At 37.7% G+C, this 21,348-nt stretch overlaps 2 protein-coding genes and 1 non-coding gene across 4 annotated transcripts; 2 read left to right on the top strand and 1 right to left on the bottom strand.

Annotated features, from left to right (window-relative positions):
* Window positions 1–183: 183 nt before the first annotated feature.
* On the top strand, window positions 184–264 carry TRNAL-CAG (transfer RNA leucine (anticodon CAG)). Its single transcript has one exon. It is a non-coding gene; the product is annotated as a tRNA-Leu (tRNA).
* Window positions 265–5,257: 4,993 nt separating this feature from the next.
* LOC143848325 (glutathione transferase GST 23-like) lies at window positions 5,258–8,720 on the top strand. Of its 2 annotated transcripts, none has more exons than XM_077357240.1 (2): window positions 5,258–5,706; window positions 8,193–8,720. In XM_077357240.1, the coding sequence occupies exons 1-2, from the start codon at window positions 5,389–5,391 to the stop codon at window positions 8,565–8,567; spliced, it is 693 nt and encodes a 230-aa protein (XP_077213355.1). In that variant the 5' UTR covers window positions 5,258–5,388; the 3' UTR covers window positions 8,568–8,720. The 2 variants fall into 2 exon arrangements, with proteins under 2 accessions (XP_077213355.1, XP_077213354.1); XM_077357239.1 differs by lacking the exon at window positions 8,193–8,720 and adding an exon at window positions 7,094–7,749 and having other exon boundaries at window positions 5,273–5,706.
* A 747-nt stretch (window positions 8,721–9,467) lies between these two features.
* On the bottom strand, window positions 9,468–19,663 carry LOC143848494 (large ribosomal subunit protein eL34). The gene is made up of 4 exons (XM_077357449.1): window positions 19,506–19,663; window positions 18,822–18,901; window positions 9,927–10,036; window positions 9,468–9,839 (listed from the first exon to the last, which is right to left on the bottom strand). The coding sequence occupies exons 1-4, from the start codon at window positions 19,582–19,584 to the stop codon at window positions 9,746–9,748; spliced, it is 363 nt and encodes a 120-aa protein (XP_077213564.1). The 5' UTR covers window positions 19,585–19,663; the 3' UTR covers window positions 9,468–9,745.
* Window positions 19,664–21,348: the final 1,685 nt, after the last annotated feature.

The following is a 21,348-nucleotide window of genomic DNA, read 5'->3' as shown; positions in this document are numbered from 1 at the left end:
TTAATGTTCTTTAACCTTTACACATTGTCAATGCACTTTGGTGACTTGCAACCAATGGGGGTGCCTTTTCATCTGCAAGGGCGTCCTTCAGTTTAGCACTCCTCTCAGATCAAATTCCAAGAATAGGCCCAAACAAAGATCTTAGATAATACTAATATAATTATTACAAATTCTAACATCAAAGTCAAGATGGCCGAGTTGGTCTAAGGCGCCAGTTTCAGGTACTGGTCCGAAAGGGCATGGGTTCGAATCCCATTCTTGACATACATGGGTGTTTTTTTTTTTTTTTTTAATATATGATTCCAAGACATAATGGGTTCGAATCCCATTCTTGACTTACATGGTTTTTTTTAAATATATGATACCAAGACATGTGGATCTGAAATACTCAATTTGATTTCATTACACTGTTTCTTAAGAATAGTAAGAAGAATTAAAAAAGGAAGACAATAAGGTGAAGAAGAAGCTTTCTTTGCTCTCCTTGCCCTTCCGCGGTTAACACTGAAAACATCTCTTCTCCTACCGCTCAGATTTTAGCAGCCGCAAACTGAACCACACGAGCAGATTCTTGGTTGTTTCATACAATAACAAAATATATAGCTGAAAAGGGGGATTAGGTATGACCCTTCTCCCCTGACAATCACACATCTCCAAACCAGATGATGATGCACCAACCGAGTCCCTCAAATCGCCATTAATCTCATGGGTCTCCCTACTAACTACGATCAATGCCTCTTTAATGTCATCGATCTCTCTACTAATTGCGTCCAATGCATCTTCCATCTCATTCATCTTCATATCAACTGCCACCAATGCGTCTTCAATCTCATGGCTGGGTCTCCCTATCTGTGACCAATGTGTCTATATGCTCCTCATAGCCACTCAGTCCTGTTAGGCCTAAAATCGGTAACAGATACGGCAGTGACGTAAGAACCGAGCTGGAGGACTCGAGGAGCCGAAGTGGATGAGTTGAATCTTGAGGAACAAAAGTGGAGGAGCTGAGTCTTGCACAAGGAGCGAACGAGGTCAGAAAACCAATCCGTAGTCGTACTCCGGACAGGCCCTTCGACACTCAAGTCAGTATGAGCAGGAGTGCAGAGCTAGTTTAAGAGTGGTGGGTGAGAAATTATTACCCTTGGTTTTAGCTTTGAAAGCCCTTTTATAGAGGGAAATTACCTACTCCAGGACATGTGCCGGCCTGTTATAGGTTCGAGTTTACCTACTCTGAGGTAATTACCATATTGTCCCTGTGCAGCAGTTGGGCTGACGGTGGGCCCTCCTAAGCCACGTGTCGACAACTGATTGGCTGCTGTTTTTATACCCCATCAAGTCCCATGCCCCTTAGCAATGCTTCTCTCTCAGTAGGCTTTGATCTTCCCATGTCTGAAAATTCTCGTCACCAAATATCAATGAAAACCCAAAAAAAACTTGACAATGAGTAAAGAAAACGAAACTGAAATTGATTTTATTCACTGAAAAGGTAATGACCATTCGACCTATATTTATAGACCTCCAAGCTCTCCTCTTTCAAACAAACTCAGACTCCTACTTTCACTCAAACTACAACACTTATCCTAGCAACTTCTAACATCTAATTTTGATACAAGGCAATAAACCAGGACATAAATTCGCTCCCTTATTACCTTTTGACAGTTGTAAAACCCACAACCGTTTCTCTCTCTCTCTCTCTTTCTCTCGACAAAGATTTTACACGTGTATGCCTATATGTGGGGCCAAACCTCTATTTAAGATTTGAGAGCGGCCACATCAGAAGAATAAAACAAATTCAGTTGAAAAGTGAGCTTGCGTGGCTGCTCTCTAGTGCGACAGCCATCCGAAATGCCTTTCTACGAAAGTTTCTAGCAAATCCCTACAATATATAGAAGATGGGCCACAGACCCAGTTGAAGCATGAATGGTGCCCTCTTTTACAATCTTTCCTTTTACAGACTTTTTCCTTAGATAGGATAAGGATGACCACTTGTTCCCCTTAATAAATAAAGGGGCGCTGATACCACCCCCCCTTCGAGGCTATTTCCCCCCCTTGACGGCTGGCTAACTTTGAACGTTAGACTATAACGTCATTGTCACGTTTCCCACCGTTTGACCGGTCTGGCACTCTGCCGGTCTCTCTCTCTACACACAATAGGAACAGTTGGTCGGCCCATCTTTGTACAACGTAGCCCCCCATACTTTTCCAAATGAATGCCGGACCGTAGGATGATCCAAACTGTCCATTTGATAGGCCATAAATATAAATAGGTTGGGTCCCAAAATATCATTTCCATAGGCTGATCCTAGCCCTCTGATCTAAATAAAAACTACATCTTATGCAACCTCTATAGATTGTAGGGTTGCAATCATCCAATGGAAATGATTTTTGGGGTACAACCTATTTACATTGTGGCCCATCAAATGAATGGTTTGGCTCATCCTATGGAGTTGGTCGTACAGCAACACTAAGGCCCGTCCACAACATAGGATGAGCCAAGCCGTCCATGCTTTGGATAATCCTATGGAGTTAGTCGTACAGTAACATTAAGGCCCAATTGTAGGCCCCACCGATATTTTTCAAATTGAAGTGTACCGTCCACAACATAGGATGATCCAAGCCGTCCATGGTTTGGATCATCCTATGGTGTGGTTCGTACAGTAATATTAAGGCCCAATTTATGCCCCACACATATTTTTGAAAATGAAGTGTACCGTCCAGATCATATGATGATCCGAGCCGTCCATTTGATGGGTCATAACGTAAACGGGTTGTGCCCACAAAATCATTTGCATAGGATGATCACAACACTCCAATCTATAGAGGTTTCCATAATAAGCAATTTCTCTTTATATCTGAGAGCTAGGATCATCATATGGAAATGGTTTTTTGGGACACAACCTATTTATGATGTGGCATGTTAAATGGACGGCTCGGATCATACGATGGTCTGGACGGTGCACTGTCATAGTGGGTTGGATTTGGGCACATGGTTGAGAGAGAGAGAGGTGGAATATGACCTCCATGTTTAAAGTTAGCCGTTAAAGCCTAACTGTCAAAACGTTAGCCACCCGTCAAAGAGGGGTTCACGCCGGGGGGGGGGGGGGGGGGGGGGGGGGGCAGCGCCCTCTTGAGTGTCAAGAAACCATACTACATGAATAAAAATTGTTTTTAAATATGCTTGGATCGTTTTTCCCTATATATTTTAGGGGAATTGCTAGCGTCCATCGCAAAAGGGTTTCCGCGGCCGGTCTGTCGCACATCAGACCAGCCACCTCGAGAAGACAACAGCTTTTGTCTCCATCCACGAGACCAGCCACGAAAAGCCTTTTGTGATGGACCTTAGCAAATCCCATATTTTATATAGTCATTTAGGAAAAAAAAAAAAAAAAATTTAAGATGGGTGGCAGATATATATGGTTGGGCATGAGGGATCCTTTAAAAAGAGATGATCCTGATCTTAGAGTGATTATATCTGGATCGGTGAGATGCTAGGCGTTTGATCATCATGCTGCAATTTTCAGGTTGATTTACATTTAAATGACACTAATCTAATACTTAGCATCTCACAAATGAACAAGAAATTGAGGTGATATGTGACTGATGGTGCTTTTTTATTTCCATTTTTTGGAGCCACACCATCCTAAACATGCATCAAGTATCCATAACAAATAAGTGGTCCCACTAAGCAGTTTTTATTTTTATTTTTTATGGGTTAACCCACTAAGAAGTTATTTAGATATTTTACTATTTTTTCTAAATGAGTTTACTTTAAAGTATGAAAATTATTTATTTTCACTTGGTTTTGTTTCTTTTCTTTTTTTCCTTTTGATAGGTAAGCTGGGGTTAGGTGGACCCCACGAGATATATTAATGCGTGAAAATAAGAATAATTAGGGGTGCAACTTGGGTCGGATTCAACCCGAATTTGGATTGGCATTTCCTTCGTTTGAGTTTGGTTAGGGTTAAGGGCTTGGCAACCCGACCTATGTCCTCTAATTTTATCTTGATTTTCTATGGGTTATTGTATTTTTGTTTGGCCCCAGGTGAATCCGAACCCAAACCCTACTCAATCCGACCCAATTTCAGGTTAGATGGGTTGGTTTAGGGTTTAGAGATTTAGAGGCGGGTTGGGTTGACCATCCTCAACCCGATCCAACCGACTTGAGTTGCACCCCTAATTAGGCACCCAGCGCCGGTGTATCAATGACTAGGGGTGGACATGGTTCGGTTCGTTTCGGTTTTGGGCTAAACCTAGAACCGAACCATATATAATCGGTTCCCTGAATTTGGAACCAGAACCGAACCATATATGTATGGAACCGGACCGAACCAGAACCATATATAATCGGTTCGGTTCTGGGTTTACCCAACCTTCACCAATGGCCCTGTAACCCCTGTTTAGTGTTTAGTGGATGTCCATTCTGCTAAACATCTACATGTGTCATGCGACAAGGCGCAAACCATAGTAACAGTAATAGTAGTGGGCTAGTAACAGCCTGGGTGATATTTATTGTTTTTGGTCGTCATTTTACATTTGATTAAGGCATGAAAAAGCAGAAAATGAACGGTTTGGATATTCCTATGAAGTGGGCCAACAAATGAACGGTTTGGATATTCCTATGAAGTGGGCCGTACATTACTTTTTTGAAAATACTAGATTTTAGGGCCACACCCCACAGTCCCACACCCTATAAAATCTCGTGGAAATGATATTTCCATCCCCTGCATGAATTAAAACTTATAAGGGGGTGAATTAAAATGGGTGTGGGGTGATTTTATCAAATAAGGAGGTATGGAACTTAAGGACTTAACGTGAGGGTCGGTTCTCGGTTCGGTTCTCGGTTCCGGAATCCCAAACCCAGAACCGAACCGAATTTGCACCGGTCCCGGATTTCGGAACCGGAACCGAACCATATAGAAATGGAACCGAACCGAATCATATGTGCCGGTTCGGTTCGGTTCCTCGGTTCGAACCGGAACCATGTCCACCCCTATCAATGACTAAAGGTGGGCTAATGTACTTGGTGTAGAATCCAGTGGGTTTGATTGCCAGGTACACTGGCTCCCTGGTGACTGGCTCCCTGGTGACTGGCTCCCTGGTGATCCAAAGGGCATTTCTATGAAAGCAAACAATTCTACTCTGTTTCAAAGTTTTATTGGGTGTAACGTCATTCCAAATATTAAAAGTTAAAGAATCTCTACTGTTACTCACCAACCAAGCCATCGTTTCACTTCATGAACATTTGAATTGACTCACAACATAACTTTTGGTTCATCTCTAAATAGTTAAAAAAACATACCAAGGACAAGGCATTGGAAACTCTATATAAACCTTCATTTGCATTAAACTGAAGTTCAAGGAAAAGCACTTAAGAGAGAGGAAGAGAGGAAGAGGATGGGGTCTGTGAAGGGACTGAAGTTGCATGGGATGTGGGCTAGTTCTTTCTGCATAAGGGTAGAGTTGGCTCTGAAGCTTAAGGGCATACCCTATGAGTATGTGGAAGAAGATTTAGAGAACAAGAGCCAGATGCTTGTCCACTACAATCCCGTGTATAAGAAGGTCCCTGTCCTCATAGATGATGGAAAATCGATCGCCGAGTCGATGGTCATCCTCGAATACATTGAAGACAAGTGGAAGGATTATCCCTTACTTCCAGAGGATCTATACATGAGAGCCAAGGTCCAGTTCTGGGCCAAGTTTTTTGACGAAAAGGTGAGTGTGGTAGCTTACTAATGTTGCCAATCTTTCAGATTTTAGGTTTCTTTGAACTTTGAAGCATTTATACAAACATAAGACGTGCATAATAAGCATGGATTTAGATGTTGAGCATTTATACAAACATGAGGCATGAATTATAGGTGTGGATGCACATACACCTAGTATTAGGGATATCAATGGACCCAGACAGTCTGATGGACTATCCAAATCCGAATCTAAATGGACAGGATCTAGAAACATTCCTAGGATCTAGACACATTTCGGATCACTATGATCCGAAATTACTTAGTAACAAATACCAGTGGACAATCCTAAACCCTATTTTATAATACTATCTTTACCAAAATGCCTACCGATTTTATTTTTTTTCATAACTTAAAGCATTATTTTTGGGGTATTTTAGTAAAAATAAAACATATGTACTTTTTCCCAATTCCTATTTAAGTATTTGGTCATTCACCTCTCTAAGTCTCAGAGTCATCATCTTCTCTTCCTTTTCTAACTAGGGAAATGATATATCTGCCCCTTTCGATCACCAGGAACACCCCATGTCAGTGTATCGATGACTAAAGAGGGGCTATTGTACTTATGTGTTACGTGCTTATTTGGGTCTCACCTTGGCTGAAATAAATCGGTTGAGATATTTGTTATTTTGAGATTTGCTTTGTAGTTATTTAGTTCGTTAGGAGTTTTAGAGATAAGGCTTATCTAGGTTAGGGACTTTTAATAAATAACTTGTACATAGCCTTTCTTTGTTCAATGAGAATTTTATCCCCAAAATAGTGTGTTTTGTGCACAGAGGAGGACGACCCTTCCCTTGGAGTGGGTCAAGTGGCTGATCTTCCCTCTAAGAAGATCAAATCCGTTACAAACCGATTTAGGTTCGTAACATTATGTCAGAAGAATTCAATGCCCTTCATTGCCACAAACACTGACATGCGGTGTTCCTGGTGATCAAAAGGGGCGGATATATCACTTCCCTTCTAACTATTGACCTTAAGTCCTTAACCAATGCAAGTAGGGCTAGTAATGCTCTTGCTTGCTCCACTTGCCTTCGCCCTCTTCTGAGAATTTTAACAATGTATAATGTAAGTAGGGCTTACTAGGACACTCCAATGGATGGGGGCGATATACGAAATGAGGCACTCCGAATCCGATCCGACCGATAAGAGATTTGACTAGATCCTGACTAAGACAGGTGGATCCAATCAGAAGCCGTTGACACCCCTAATTAGCCCCATTAAAATTGGGCACTTCTACATACTGGCCTTTTGTTTTATAATGGCAGTCCCTCCCTCCCTCCCTCCCTCCCACATTGCTTGTAACTATTTCTAGTAAATTACATTGCTTGTAACTAATTCTAGTAAATTCATTGAATCAGTTACTACCAAGTTGCCACTCCATTGCAAGAATTGAAGGTGAAGAACTAGAGAAAGGCATAAACGAATTACTAGAAAACGTGAGGACTTTGGAAGAGTGCCTTGAGAAGGATTTCTCAGGTGGGACTCCTTTCTTCCATGGTGAGAGACCTGGCTTTCTCGACATTGTCATCGGAGCAAGCTTCTCAGCTTACAAAGCAATTGAAGAAGCTGTTGGAGTTCAGTTGGTGGACCCACAGAGAGTTCCCTTACTTGTCTCATGGTTTAGTGCTCTCAAGGACCTCCCTGTGTTCAAGGACACACTCACACCGCATGACAAGCTGCTCTGTCGCATCAAAAGCTTTCGAGAAAAGGCCCTTAAATCGCAAAGAGTTTGAGAATTTTGATAGAAATATAAGGGCTTTCTTCACTACTACAACCTATAGCATGTATGCTGTATACACACCTGAAAATAAAGACTCAAGACACTATTGGGTCCTACCTTTTTCCTTTGTTGTCTACCTTCTAGTCTAGTTCTGTTCATGGGAGAGGCTCTTCTCTTCTTCTTTTGTTGTTGAATCCTATTCTTATATGAAAATAAAGAATGAGACCATTGTATTCTGTTGAAGTAAAAATGATTAAATAATACCAAATCTAATAGCTTTTGCTTTTGGAGTAATTGGCTGTTTCACATGGTATCAGAACGATTGCCTCGGGGCAGGTAGCACCGAAGACAAGAGGGGCCACACGTGAGGGGGAGTGTTGCAGTATAAGTGATTAAACAACACAAACTCTAATAGCTTGGCGCTGAAGTAACCCATGCCATACTCCCAGGAAAAGCTCGAACGACCTTCAACAAAATGGTACCTGTACCCGAAACCGACACAGGTGGGTAGGTAGAGAATACCTAGGGGCGCGAGACAACTCTCTCTAAGGAACTCGGCAAAATAGCCCCGTAACTTCGGGAGAAGGGGTGCCTCCTCACAAAGGGGGTCAAACTTTTGGAGTAATTGGTTGTTTCACACTGATTATAAGATGAAAATATGCTTATCCAGTGCTACTTTCATCCAAGGACTTCTTATAAATGGGCTAATGTTGACTATCTAACATGCCATCATGCAGCTTGTGACAAATAGCAGATCAATTCTCAAGTATAAAGGGGAAGAACAAGAGAAGGCAATCAAAGAGTTTGTAGAAAACCTAACTATGTTGGAAGAGGGGATAGAGAAGGAATTCTCAGGTGGGAAACCATTTTTCAATGGGGAAAGGCCTGGCTTGCTAGACTTGGTAGTGGGTTCAAGCTCTGTTTGGCATAGGGTACTTGAAGATATCACTGGGGTGAAGCTGATTGAAAGACAGAAGAATCCTCTGTTCTACTCATGGCTAGCTGCCTTCTGGGACCTTGAGGTGGTTAAGGATGTGTTGCCTTCGTTTGATAGATTAGTCGCATATGCAAAGCATGTAAGAGAGAAGGCCTCTGAAACCACAAGAGCTTGAACATGCACCAGGAGGTTAAAGGGTTCAACCATTAACTATAGTGGCCGTGAGTTCTTTCTTGTCTCGTCTTGTACACCAATAATAAGTAGAATGGATCGCCCCAGTATTATTTGATTACAATGGGTAATGATATATTCGATCCCTTGCCTATCACTACGATTGCCACTTGCCAGACTTCCCTTTCCCTGTCAGACTTCATTTGCTTCATTTTTACCAAGGATCCCAAAGAAAGGTCAGATTGGTATTTTTTGAATTCTTGCCCATACCTTACAGTCTTGCACCCTGAGGCATGTTTGGTACGCCAGAAACATCAAATACAAGCAAATTCAGTGGACTCTAACCCTAGTACAACCTAAATTTTAGCAGTGCCTCAAACAAGAACCCAATTATAACTGGGGCAGGAGGTATAATCCAAGACGATCTACGCAGGTTCATGGCCACTGGACTGTTTACCTAAACCATCAAACTAGTTATGTAGCTGAATGGGTAGCTTTACATTTGGGCAAGAGAGACACAAAACAGCAAATATGGTAGCCTCTTAGTCTTGGATAGGCACCTCGGCACTTTCACCACGACCAAAATTTGATTCAAACACCTTGACTGGGGGGGAAATTTTTCATCACGAACAATAAAAAACTAGTCAACCTTGCCATGAAAATAAAAACTATAGTATGACAATTCGTAATAAACTCCTCCGCAAGTAGTTTATATCATACACCAATTTGTCAGCAAGAGTTAAGCATTTGGATTAAAAAAACTCGAGTGGTACAGGATCAGAAACAATGGACTGGGTTTATGAAGAAAGACATCGACAACCCCAGTTGCATCTCATTTTCACCACCATGTGTAGATGGAAGCAGTAAAGAACAGTAAAAAAAAGTATCAATAAAAGGAAAGATAAAGATGCTAAAGCATTAATCTAATATCATATATCAATTTGAAAGAGTTGGCAAGAAAAACGAATAATCAGACAATAAAGCATAGGTGACGGGCAAAGTTGTGAAGTTGTCAAATGGAAGAACTAAACACAAAGTTCAAAACCAACTTAAAAGACACAAAAAGGATCTCATAATGCACTCTCTCTCAAAGTATGGTTGCAATAACTCATCATCATCAAAGTCAAAATTTCTTTCGAGCAAACAAAACTCAAAAGCTTTTGCTTTTATATTCTTATCCTTCTAGCTCTTTGCCGCAACCTTTTCCTTTGCCTTTTGGATCTTCAATACCTTCTTGACAATCTTCTGTTCTTCCACTAAGAAGGCTCGAATGATCCTGCAAAAACCACGTGTAAAACAACACAATATAAGATACAAATCACATGTATAAAAACATGTGGGAACAGGAAAAACAGGAGCCCACCTCTCCCTGACTGCACCCCCAGAGAGAACACCTCCATAGGCACGGTTAACAGTCCTCCGGTTTCTGGATAATCTAGACCTTTTGTATTCTGCAGGTCTCAAGTGAGGAATCTGAAAACAAAACTTAATATTATCAGTCTGTTCCCAATGCAAATGGTGAAGAGTGTGTAACCTTCAGAAAAAGGATCTAAGCTTGTAAGTTCAACAGATGAAAGTTATTTGTATTGGTTTTGATAGGAGCATTAGAAGCCAAATAACCAAAAACAAGACAGAGACAATGGCGACATTGCCCCATCGACCAACACCCACAAACACTTCGCAATGATCAAAACCTTTCTCAGCAAACAAGCATGAAAAACTCATTTCAACACCATTGACCAACAACCACAAACGCTTCACAATGATCAGAACCTTTCTAGCTATGACATATGCACAATTCTGGTTCAGAAGAACTAGATGCAAATTAGTGGGGACGATTTGGAATCATTAGCTTTTGAAGCAACAATAGCAAATCAACAAGGTGATGAGATAGCCAAAGTAAACATATCAAAATATTAAGGAAAGTACAGGAATAAGAAAGTACAGATCAGCAACATAACAAAGAAGAAACACAAATTAAGTCATTAGAAAGAGAAAAAGTAGTTCAGAGCGAAACACACATTCTGGTGGAGGACAGCCTCATTGACATCAAAACAAAGTGATGGTCAGCCACGAGAGAGAGAGAGAGAGAGAGAGAGAGAGAGAGAGAGAGAGAGAGAGAGAGAGAGAGATGCATAATATAAGAATTGATATTGATAAACTTCCAGTTAAACTTGTTTTCATGTTGCATCACTTTGGGCTGTTTTTCTTCTCAGTGGATATTGTACCTCAATTCCTCACGAGGATGGCAAAGGGTACAACCATCCAAAGCAATTTACCCCTGACCAAATAAGGTGCTAACTGGACTAGGGGAATGATAAGTTGACACAGCTTTGTAACAAGCAAGAACTAGCTTTGTACGGTGGACAACAAAGATTTGCAAAGAGAATATGTTTCCACTGCTAAATTAATTACTGTTTTATCGTTGATTCAAAGAGAAGCTAATGGAAAATATTGAATTAATCTAATTAAAAGTGATGGTCAGCCACGAGAGAGAGAGAGAGAGAGAGAGAGGCATAATATAAGAATTGATATTGATAAGCTTCCAGTTAAACTTGTTTTCATGTTGCATCACTTTGGGCTGTTTTTCGTCTGTGGATATTGTACCTCAATTCCTCATGAGGATGGCGAAGGGTACAACCATCGAAAGCAATTTAGCCCTGACCAAGTAAGGTGCTAACTGGACTAAGGGAATGATAAGTTGACACAGCTTTGTACAGTGGACAACAAAGATTTGCAAAGAGAATATGTTTCCACTGCTAAATTAATAACTGTTTTATCGTTGATTCAAAGCGAAGCTAATGGAAAATATTGAATTAATTTAATTAAGCATGATTAGCTGTACTCGGCATTTGAAAATGCATAATCAGACAAGAACTCTCAAGGTAAAACCAAGTCAATTTGCAATTCAGCGTTTGACACTGCAATTTTTTTTATGTTTTTTTTTAAGACTTGGCAAGCCAATGGACATCTGATCAAGCCAGTAGGACAAAAACCAAGTCAACTTGGTTCAATGACTTGGGAGTGGGAAGTTTTTCAACAGTCAACATACCGTACAATATTAAATGAGATACTTTCATATTTTAGATTCTTATTCACATTGTGGTGTCTCCCTCAACTTGCACCACAGTATACTCAAGAAGACTAGAAAACACAAGTTATATATTTTCCAAGGCAAGAGAATCAGATAAAATCAGGTCAATTTGCAATTCAGTGTTTGGCACTGCAATATTTTTTAATCTTTTTTTAAAGACTTGGCAAGTCAATGGGCTTCTGATCAAGTCAGTAGGACAAGAACCAAGTCAACTTGGTTCAATGACTTAGGAGTGGGAAGTTTTTAAACAGTCAACATACCGTACAATATTAAGTGAGATCCTTTAATAAGAATCCATGCTTTAATAATTTAGATTCTTATTCACATTGTGGAGTCTCCCTCAACTTGCAACACAGTATACTCAGGAAGACTAGAAAACACAAAGGCAAGAGAATCTGATAAGATGAAACCCACACAAAATTAATTGGACCCAATACATGTGGGATGGACCAAACTTACCCAAATCGTAAGGAAAAATGAACTACACTAGGATACAGATTGATAATAATTGGCTACATCATAAATGTCGTTCTAGGGAATTTCTGGGCAAGGAGAAAAATCTTGGGATTTATTTATTTTTATTAATTTTTTCGGGCTTATATCGGGAAATAAACGGTAAAATTAAAATTATTTATATATATATATATATATATATATATATATATATACAAAATAAAAATATCATAAAAATATTGGATAATATCGGGCTATTTTATGATGAAAACGAAAATATCACTATATTTTTAAAATCTAGGGATTAGTTCGGGATTTTGTCATTTTATAAAAATCTCACAATAAAAACTCTATATTTTGAAAATATCGGAGACATTTGTGACATAGATAATTGGCATGTATTGCTTATCCTTTTCCTGATCTATGTCACAAATATCTCCGATATTCTCAAAATATAGGGTTTTTATCACAACATTTTGATAAAACGACAAAATCCAAAACCAATCCCGATATTTTAAAAATATAGCGATATTTTCGTTTTTATCAAAAAATATCCCGATAATATCTCCGGTATTTTCCTAATATTTTTATTTTATATTTTTTTCCTAAATTTAATATTTTTAGATATTTTTTAAATAATTTTAGTTTTACTGTTTTTTTCCCGATATAAACCCGAAAAAAAATTATTTTAATATATCCCGAGATTTTCCCTTGCTGAGAAATTCCCGAGAATGACATTTGTGACATAGATCCTGATATCTTTTCCTGACACTTCAATACTTCATGTTTGTGAAGGATTCGTGTATTATGATTCCAAAAGTACTGTGGTGGCTAGCAATTATCATAGTTTTAAAGTTTCCACTGACACCAACAACAAAAAGACAAAAATGCGAAACAACCAAAATGCATGAACAAAATTGTAAGTGTAAGAGTGATATACTATATTAGTATGTATTACATAATTATATTTATATGAATTGCTTGCAAAATGTGATGCCGTTATTATAAATAAATAATTATTTGAATTACATGTGAAATTTTGGTATGTACTAAATTATTAGACATGCGCAACAATGCATGTCACACTGTGTTTGATGTGTTTAAACCATTATGGATAGTTGTCTTGCTTATGTGATGGTTTCTTTTTTTTGAAATGGTAAACTTATGTGATGGTTTCTACATGTGTCTTTGTGCTTATTCTAGCATTTCCTAAAGTTTCCATCTTTAAATGATATCATTTGCATGTGTTTCCATGGGTTTCCTTGAATTTACAAGTTTTCCACTGAAATTTTCAATCAAAACCGAAAAGTTTCCATTACAGTAGAGACCAAAACCGAAATTCTGGGTTCGGTCGAGAACGAAATCGAAATTGGGTGAAATCGCAGCGTTACAAAATTTCGACCAAATTTTTGAAATTTTGTTTTCCCCGAAATTTAAGGGATATGACCAAAAAATCTCTTCTTTATTATTTATTTAATATTATCCTGAAATTTCAGCCGAAATTACCGAAATTTCAGTAATTTCGCCGAAATTTTGAACGGGATAAAATATTAGGTTATTTAATTTCGATAGATTTCGTACGAAATTTCATTTAAGGACCGAAACGCATTCCGGAACCGAATTTTAAAACCTTGGTTACTACTGAAATTACTGGAAGGCATTAAATGCCTCAAGCCACTAATTGAAGCTTCTCATAAAAGAGATTGTCATGAAAAATGCATATTGTGAAACTCACTGAACATGAGGAAGTAGTCCTGATAAAGCACCACAAATAATAGAAAGGTCTAAATCTGAGTTAGCAGTGGAACTTATATGGTGCTCATTTGCAAAATTAGAATGTGAAAATAGAATCCAGGTAAAGATTCAAAACATCAATGGCCACTCAAACAAACTAAAAAATAATGGACACATAAAGAAAGAGAATTATAAAAGGATCAGATAATAATTTAAGCACATACAACATATACAGTAACCCGTGTCTAATTACAAGAAATTTCACTGCTGCTACTCAACAGGATATTTTTTTCTTAATGACAGAGACTCAACAAGATATTGAGCTGTTTAAATATTTATGGAATAAAACCCCAGAAAAGTACAAAAAAACAGCAAACAAATACATGTGTAGCAGCCCATTTAAAACTATGTAAATTCACCAGATACATTTACAAGCATTTATTACCTAGAGGTCTAAGGCTTTGTATTTGAGGTCAGCTTAGAAACATAAAAGTGTAAAGAACAATGTTCTACTTAATTTCATGAAGAAGATACAAATACAAATAAAATACACTTATTTAAACAAAAAAATAATCATAAAAGATAGACAGAAAATGAAAGAAACAGAGATTTTATCTCCAATTTCGGTACTAAATTACTAATCACACAAGGCATACAAGAACTCGGAAACAATATAAACCAAATTAATAGCTACAATTATACAGGCAATGAATGAAAGAAACAGATTTCATCTACATTTGGGTATTAATCACATCAGGCATACATGAACTCAGAATCAATGTAAACAGAATTAATAGCTACATAAATAGAGGCCAAAAGTCTAGAACAATATTCCTCTTAGATTCAACAGATCTTTGTAACTAATGAATGTAAAAAATAATGCTACTGTGAACTACAATTCTAGCAAGGATCAATTGAAAAACAAAAGAAAACAAAAAATAAAAGAATGCAAAAACATCAAGGAAAGATCAGCAGAAGAAGATTATGGCAGAAAAAATACAAGTTAAAGAAGAGCCTAGGGCAAGTCATTGACAGACTCAGCGAGGTTTTAACCAGTGGAAAACAGAGATATAGCTCATAGCGCGGGCTAAAAAATACAGGGTAACATACGGTGAGGTAAACATAAAATCATGGGATGCTGTCTTACACTGTTACCAACTATATTTGGATTCCCTTTTTACGATACTGGGATTCTTAAAGATAATTGAGTATCTAAGTATCCTTATAGAATACTCACAAAAAGGATTCCATTAGATTCTTCAAGGAATGTATGGGACAATCAGATATAGAAGAACATCACATGGGGTCCTTGCTGTAGTAGCTAACAGCACCCATATGCCTTGCAAACCACAATTTGCTTGCTTAAAGAGCTTTATATTTAGTGTGCATATGTAGAACACATACACGTCTATTCTTGCTTTCATAAGGGAATAAGATTGGGTTCGTATACATAGACACAAATTTTTGCTTCGGGAACATCTAGGGAAGTGTATATTTAGGGAGATTTTAAATTTATAGTTATTTTAGGTTTACATGGGAAAAACTAGAAAAAACAAGAATATAAAAAAATATAAAGAATAACAAAACATCTTCACGACTCAAAATATAAAGAATAAGAAAACAACATCATAAAATTATAGCAATATTTTCGTGACATTTTTTACAATAAATGATAAAAATGAGCGTATCACAGTATTTTTTTTGTTTTTGAAATATCAGGATTATTTGGGGATTTTATGAAAATATTCTGATAAAGTCACAATATTTTGAAAAAAATACACTAGAGATATTTGAGAATGCTCATATCTTGTTAATGAAATTGTCGCCACACCGATATAGAGAAGGGGTACTCTAGAACATTTTAATGTTCTTTGAGATGATGAGAAATTTTATTAAGAAAAGAAAGATAAAGACTGGAGTGTGTATGATGACCTTAAAGAACAAGAACCCTACAGCCCACTACAAGTGGTAACAGACAACTTATTCACTAAACAGTCCTATGAGTAACTTCCCTCAAGTCATCCAGATCAGTAGCAGTCCAAGAGATAAGGATGAATTATAGAGAAAGATCCATTGTTGCCAGAGTGGGAACCGATGTGAGAAGTAATGCAGAAAGATAAAGCGGGAAGCAAAAAGCTCTAAAGATATCATTTTAAAAAATGCCCTAAAGATAGTAAAGAGATTGTGTGGGAAGCGACATTGAACGTCAGCATGATGCACATAATCACTGTTTAAAAACGCAGATGCTGAGCGGAACACGACCGAAGAAAATCCTAGTCGACTTGGCACGACGCGGTCAAGTACTCGGTTGACGCGGTCATAATTCGAGAGAGGCAAAGAAGTTTTTATTTACTTTGTAGGGAAAAAATGCGGAACGCGGATGCAAGGGGAGTTTTAAAACTATTCATAGAATACGCCTCATTGGAAGCAAACAAGAACTAGAAAAGAATGGTTAATATAGATTAGGGTTACAAACAGAAAAGAAAAGAAAACTTTGAGACTACTTAGAATCATGGTTTTAAATTTCGGCCGAAACCGAAACGAAATTCACTGTGAGTCGAAAAAGTACCAAACTTCGCCGAAACGTTTCGGAAATTTCGGTCGGAAATATCGGTGAAACATTTCGGAAATTTCGGTGAAACGTTTCGGTGAAGTACAAAATTTCGGTGAAATTTCGGTGAAACGTTTCGGAAATCACCGAAATTTCGGTGAAATTTTTACAAGATTTCGTCCGAAATTTCGTACCGAAACCGAAACCGAGATTTAAAACCTTGCTTAGAATTATAACTAAATTTTAATAATTTATAGTGAAATGTTTTATTCATGTATATTTAATGCTCTAAGCTTTTGGGAAAAGATCCCATAATTTTTATTTGAAACTGACGATGTGTTCTCAAGTTTTAGATGCACTCTTTTTTAAAAACTCTCCTTCCAACATTTTTTTCTGAAAGATAATTTGAACAGTGCATAGAAGAAGGTTTAATATAGGTTAGGATTACAAATAGATAAGAAGACTTTGAGACTACTTAGAATTATAAGTTTTAATATTTTTCAGCGAAATGTTTTATTCATGTATATTTAATGCTAAGCTTTTGGAAAAAGATCCACATAATTTTTATTTGAAACTTAAGATGAGTTCTCAAGTTTTAGATGCACTCTTTTTTAAATACTTTACTTCAACATTTTTATTTGAAAGATAATTTAAACAGTGCATAGAAAAAGAATCTCATTCAACACTATCAGGGCGGCTCAGTGCACGAGGCTCCCGCCATTGCGGGGTCTGGGGAGGGCTAGATGTACGCAAGCTTAAGCCTGCTTTGCTAAGAGGCTGTTTCCGTGACTCGAACCCGTGACCCACCAGGTCACAGTGGAGCAACCTTACCGTTGCACCAAGGCTCACCCGCTTTCATTCAACATTATCAAAAGGAGAAAAATATTCTTCTCGGAAGAAATAATCACTCAAACATGAAGCGTACATAATTAGGAGGAAAAGACTAGGAAGCGTATGGGAAGTGTGTCTCCTCTAAATTTGGGAAGAAGAAGAAATTGGCTTCCGAAAGAAGTTTTCAGGGAACCGAGCTTCCCATCCAATGAGGAAGTTTCTAGTAATTATGGAAAGTCTTCTCAAATCAAGGAACTCCTTGATGGAGTTTGGTAATACCCAAAAGCCCAGGATCAACCTCGATACCCCAAAAAAGGCATTCAGTATTCAGCGAATGACCCTCAACCTTAAGGGAAACGATTCAACTTAAACAAAGAAATCCCAACAAGCAAAGCACAAGCATGCCCTTTCTTTCAGTCTTCCATAGTAATAGACCGAAAAAAGTTTCTAAATAGAAGGTATTCCAGAAGGATGAAACAGACAAAAATAAGTCTTTTAAGCTAAAATTTCATTCAGTGAGCACAATGTCTCACTATCTCTTTCAAGGTTACGAACTAATATTTTTTGTGTCAAAAATGCATTTTAAGCTGGCAAAAAAGTGACGAAAACAAGCATGGAGCTGATGATATTCATAGCTCACATCTACCATAGATAACAATGTCACTGACAGGTTTTGGCATTAGAAAAGGACATTCAAGTCAAATGGATAAACACAGTAGAGGCCTCTCATTTTATCTCAAGATGGTGGGAAAATAATGAAGAAAATTGCAAATAGAAAAAAAAAAAAAAAGATGACGAAATAAACTATAGTTGAAAACTTTTAAAAGTTTGGGGCAAAGTCATAACAAAACATAGGTACCCTTATTTGTTTAACAGATATTAGAACTTTTTGATTTTTTAATGACGAGTGATTCTCATTGCAACCCCATTTCATAACCAATAACAATCTACATGCTGGGAAAATAATGAAGAAAACTGCAAATAGAAAAAAAAAAGATTATGAAATAAACTATAGTTGAAAACTTTTAAAAGTTAGGGGCAAAGTCATAACAAAACATAGGTACCCTTATTTGTTTAATAGATATTAGAACTTTTTGATTTTTTAATGATGAGTGATTCTCATTGCAACCCCATTTCATAACCAATAACAATCTACATGCAACAAAAACAATAGTGCCATTCGCAAATGTGGAGAGAAAAAAAGGAAGACAAGGAACTAATATTATAGGCATATTTCATGTGCATACGGCAAACCCGCGAATAAGCTGATGTAAAAAACAATATTGACGAAATGCCAAAGGGAGGCAGATTTTTACAATTGCCCAAGTGTATTACTCTGCTAAAAATCAACAATCTAAAGCCTAAACCCCTAAACCCTAACATGTACAGCAGAAAGCACGATATAAAGAAGAAGAAAAAGAAGCATGCAATATCAAACAAACATAGCAAAGCAATAAAAAAAACAGCAACAGATAAAACAGTATGGTCTAAAAATCAATAAACGAACCAAATCAAAATTACTTCCAGCAACTAGATAAAAACATACATCAAAATGTTAAGCATTCAATAAGTAAAATTACTGAACAATCACATACTCCTTGAATTCTCTTTCCAGTGACCGGACATTTTGGCCCGCTAGCTCTCTTCTTCGTGGTCTGGAAGATCAGCTTCCCACCTAAAATCCAACACAGACAGCATCAAAATTAGATACGATGAAATGCAGTTCAATTATACACACACACATCTATATATAATATAGGGAAATGATATCAGCACAACCATGGTTTGATATTTTCACTAACGCATCTTGTCTTTTAGTATTTAAAGAGGTGTCAAATGTGATTACAGTTACCAAAAGGCTCTCACAGGCCAATTAAAATAGAACAGACAAAATGGGTTTGTGCAGTTATTAAAACACAGTTGTGCAGATATCATTTCCCTATATATATCAAAAAACAAGGCAACGATATACAGATCTATGAAGAAGAAGGAGAAGAACATAGAAACCAAATGCCCTAAAATCAAATAGCGCTAGAGAAAACTAGGGTTTAACAGATTTATAGAAAGGGGAATAAATATCAGATTCGACTAAGAAATAGCAAAAGCATTGACCATTAAAAAAAAATGAAAATCATTGAATTGAAACACGAAACAAAAACGTGTATGGAACAAAGAGATCGGATCGGGATCGGGATCGTGAATAACAAAAACTAGGGTTTTAAGAAATGGTAGGGTTCAGAAAGAGATGATTAGGGTTTTGTTTTTTTGTTTTTTTTTACCTGGGGTTTTGACGACCCGGTTCTGATTGGATTTAGTGGCGTAGCTGTGCCGCTTTCGATACGTGAGCCTTTGAACCATCTTTTCTCTCTTTCTCTCTCGGTGAAAAAACGAGAAGATGAAAGAAGCAGAGGTTTTGGGCAGAATGAGAGAGTGGGTATAAAAAGGGTGATTGGGTTCATTGCCCTAGATCGAACGGCTGAAATAAATTTATCCGACGGCTGTTAGATGGGATGCTAATTCAATAATTGGAAATTATATATTCTACCCTTTTTCTTCCCTGGGCCACCTCAATGTCATGTAGGCTAGCCCGGAGAAGAATAGGGGGTGAATATATATGATTTCCCATTCAATAATTCCATTTTATTGTTTTATTACACGTGGGGAGAGACTAGAGAGATTCTTTTCATTGGGTTTATTTATTGGGCGTAGGCTCAAAATCGTAAATCGAAGTTGATGTGAAGATCCTAACCATCCAATGATTTGTGTTCTCATGTTGTATGCGGATCTGGATGTATATAATTTTGGACCGTCTATTTATAAGACCTTAAATTGGACAGTGAAGATCATTTGACTAGGATGCTTCTTACTCTGTGGAAGATCTAAGGTGGGGGAGGTAAGCCAAAGGTGGGGCCACTAGAGTTTTTTGCTTTTCCTGACATTTGATTTGTAAGTCACTATGGATTGTCTCGAAGGGACAAAAAATCCATGGTTGAGCCACAATTGGATCATTAAAATGGTGGGTTCACTGTGAGGGCCAGTTTGTTTTAGATTATGACGACCGATTGTGGAGTTCCCAAGGTCCCAACCGATTATTGGACTCAAATTTAGTGCAATTTTAGGCCTAATAATCGGTTGGGGGCTCTACAATCGGTTATCATAATCTAAAACAAACAGGCCCTAGATGTGGCATGCCACTTGGGCCTGGGACCCACAATGAATGGATGATGCATAACCACAATTCATCCATGGTGAGATGGTGATTACGCAACTTATAGGGAGGGTGTTTGCCTATTTGTGTGCTATAGAACTACGTTACCTGGTTCATTGGTTCATTGGTTAAAGTTCGGGGTCATGGTATGCCCTTCCTAGCTTCTTCTAAAGCAAACACAGTTCGTTGCATGGGTAGACTTTTGGGGCGCTTCTATCTACAGTCTAATATAGGGAAATGATAAATGCGCCCCTTTTCATCACCTGGGACACCCCAATTGCATTGTGCGTGGCAATCGGGTCCCTTCATTCCTTCAAATGTGAAGTACATCAGCCCATTTGCAGTCATCGATATACTACAGTAGGGTGTCCCAAGTAATGAAAAGGGGCGCATTTATCATTTCCCTCTAATATAATACAATCTTGCACAATCCATGGTTGTATTTAGTTTAAATTCTTGAGAAAAGAAAATCTACTTTTAATTTGATAAATTCTGATACATTGGTGTTAAATAAACACTACTTCAGAGGTCATTTTGGACACAACAAGATGTATTATGCATTCAAAAAGGAGTTTTGTTGCAAGTTGCAACCTCTCAAAAATTATTTTTGACTGGTCGAATGACCAAGCATGGCCTTTAAATGAATTAATTTACAAATTTGCAATTGAGGCCATGCAACAAATTACATGCATTGCCCCATGAAGTAAATGAAGGTCAAATGACAAACATGCCCTTTTGGTTTGACACATAAGAGAAGACGAACTCTTTCTCAGAAAAGTATTTCTTATGTTTGGATGGAGTCACATGGAAAAGAAAAATAGGCTCTTCTTTTAAATGATATACTATGAGTCTATGACCGATGGGGCCTACATTATTTAATAGTATATATATATATATATATATATATATATATA

The sequence above is a fragment of the Tasmannia lanceolata genome, unplaced genomic scaffold (assembly GCF_043159265.1).
Source record: "Tasmannia lanceolata isolate RefF3 unplaced genomic scaffold, GAP_Taslan_0.1 ptg000016l, whole genome shotgun sequence".
Taxonomy (NCBI): Eukaryota; Viridiplantae; Streptophyta; class Magnoliopsida; order Canellales; family Winteraceae; genus Tasmannia; species Tasmannia lanceolata.
Note: the sequence above shows the minus strand (reverse complement) of the source record. Positions and strands in the feature narration are given on the sequence as shown.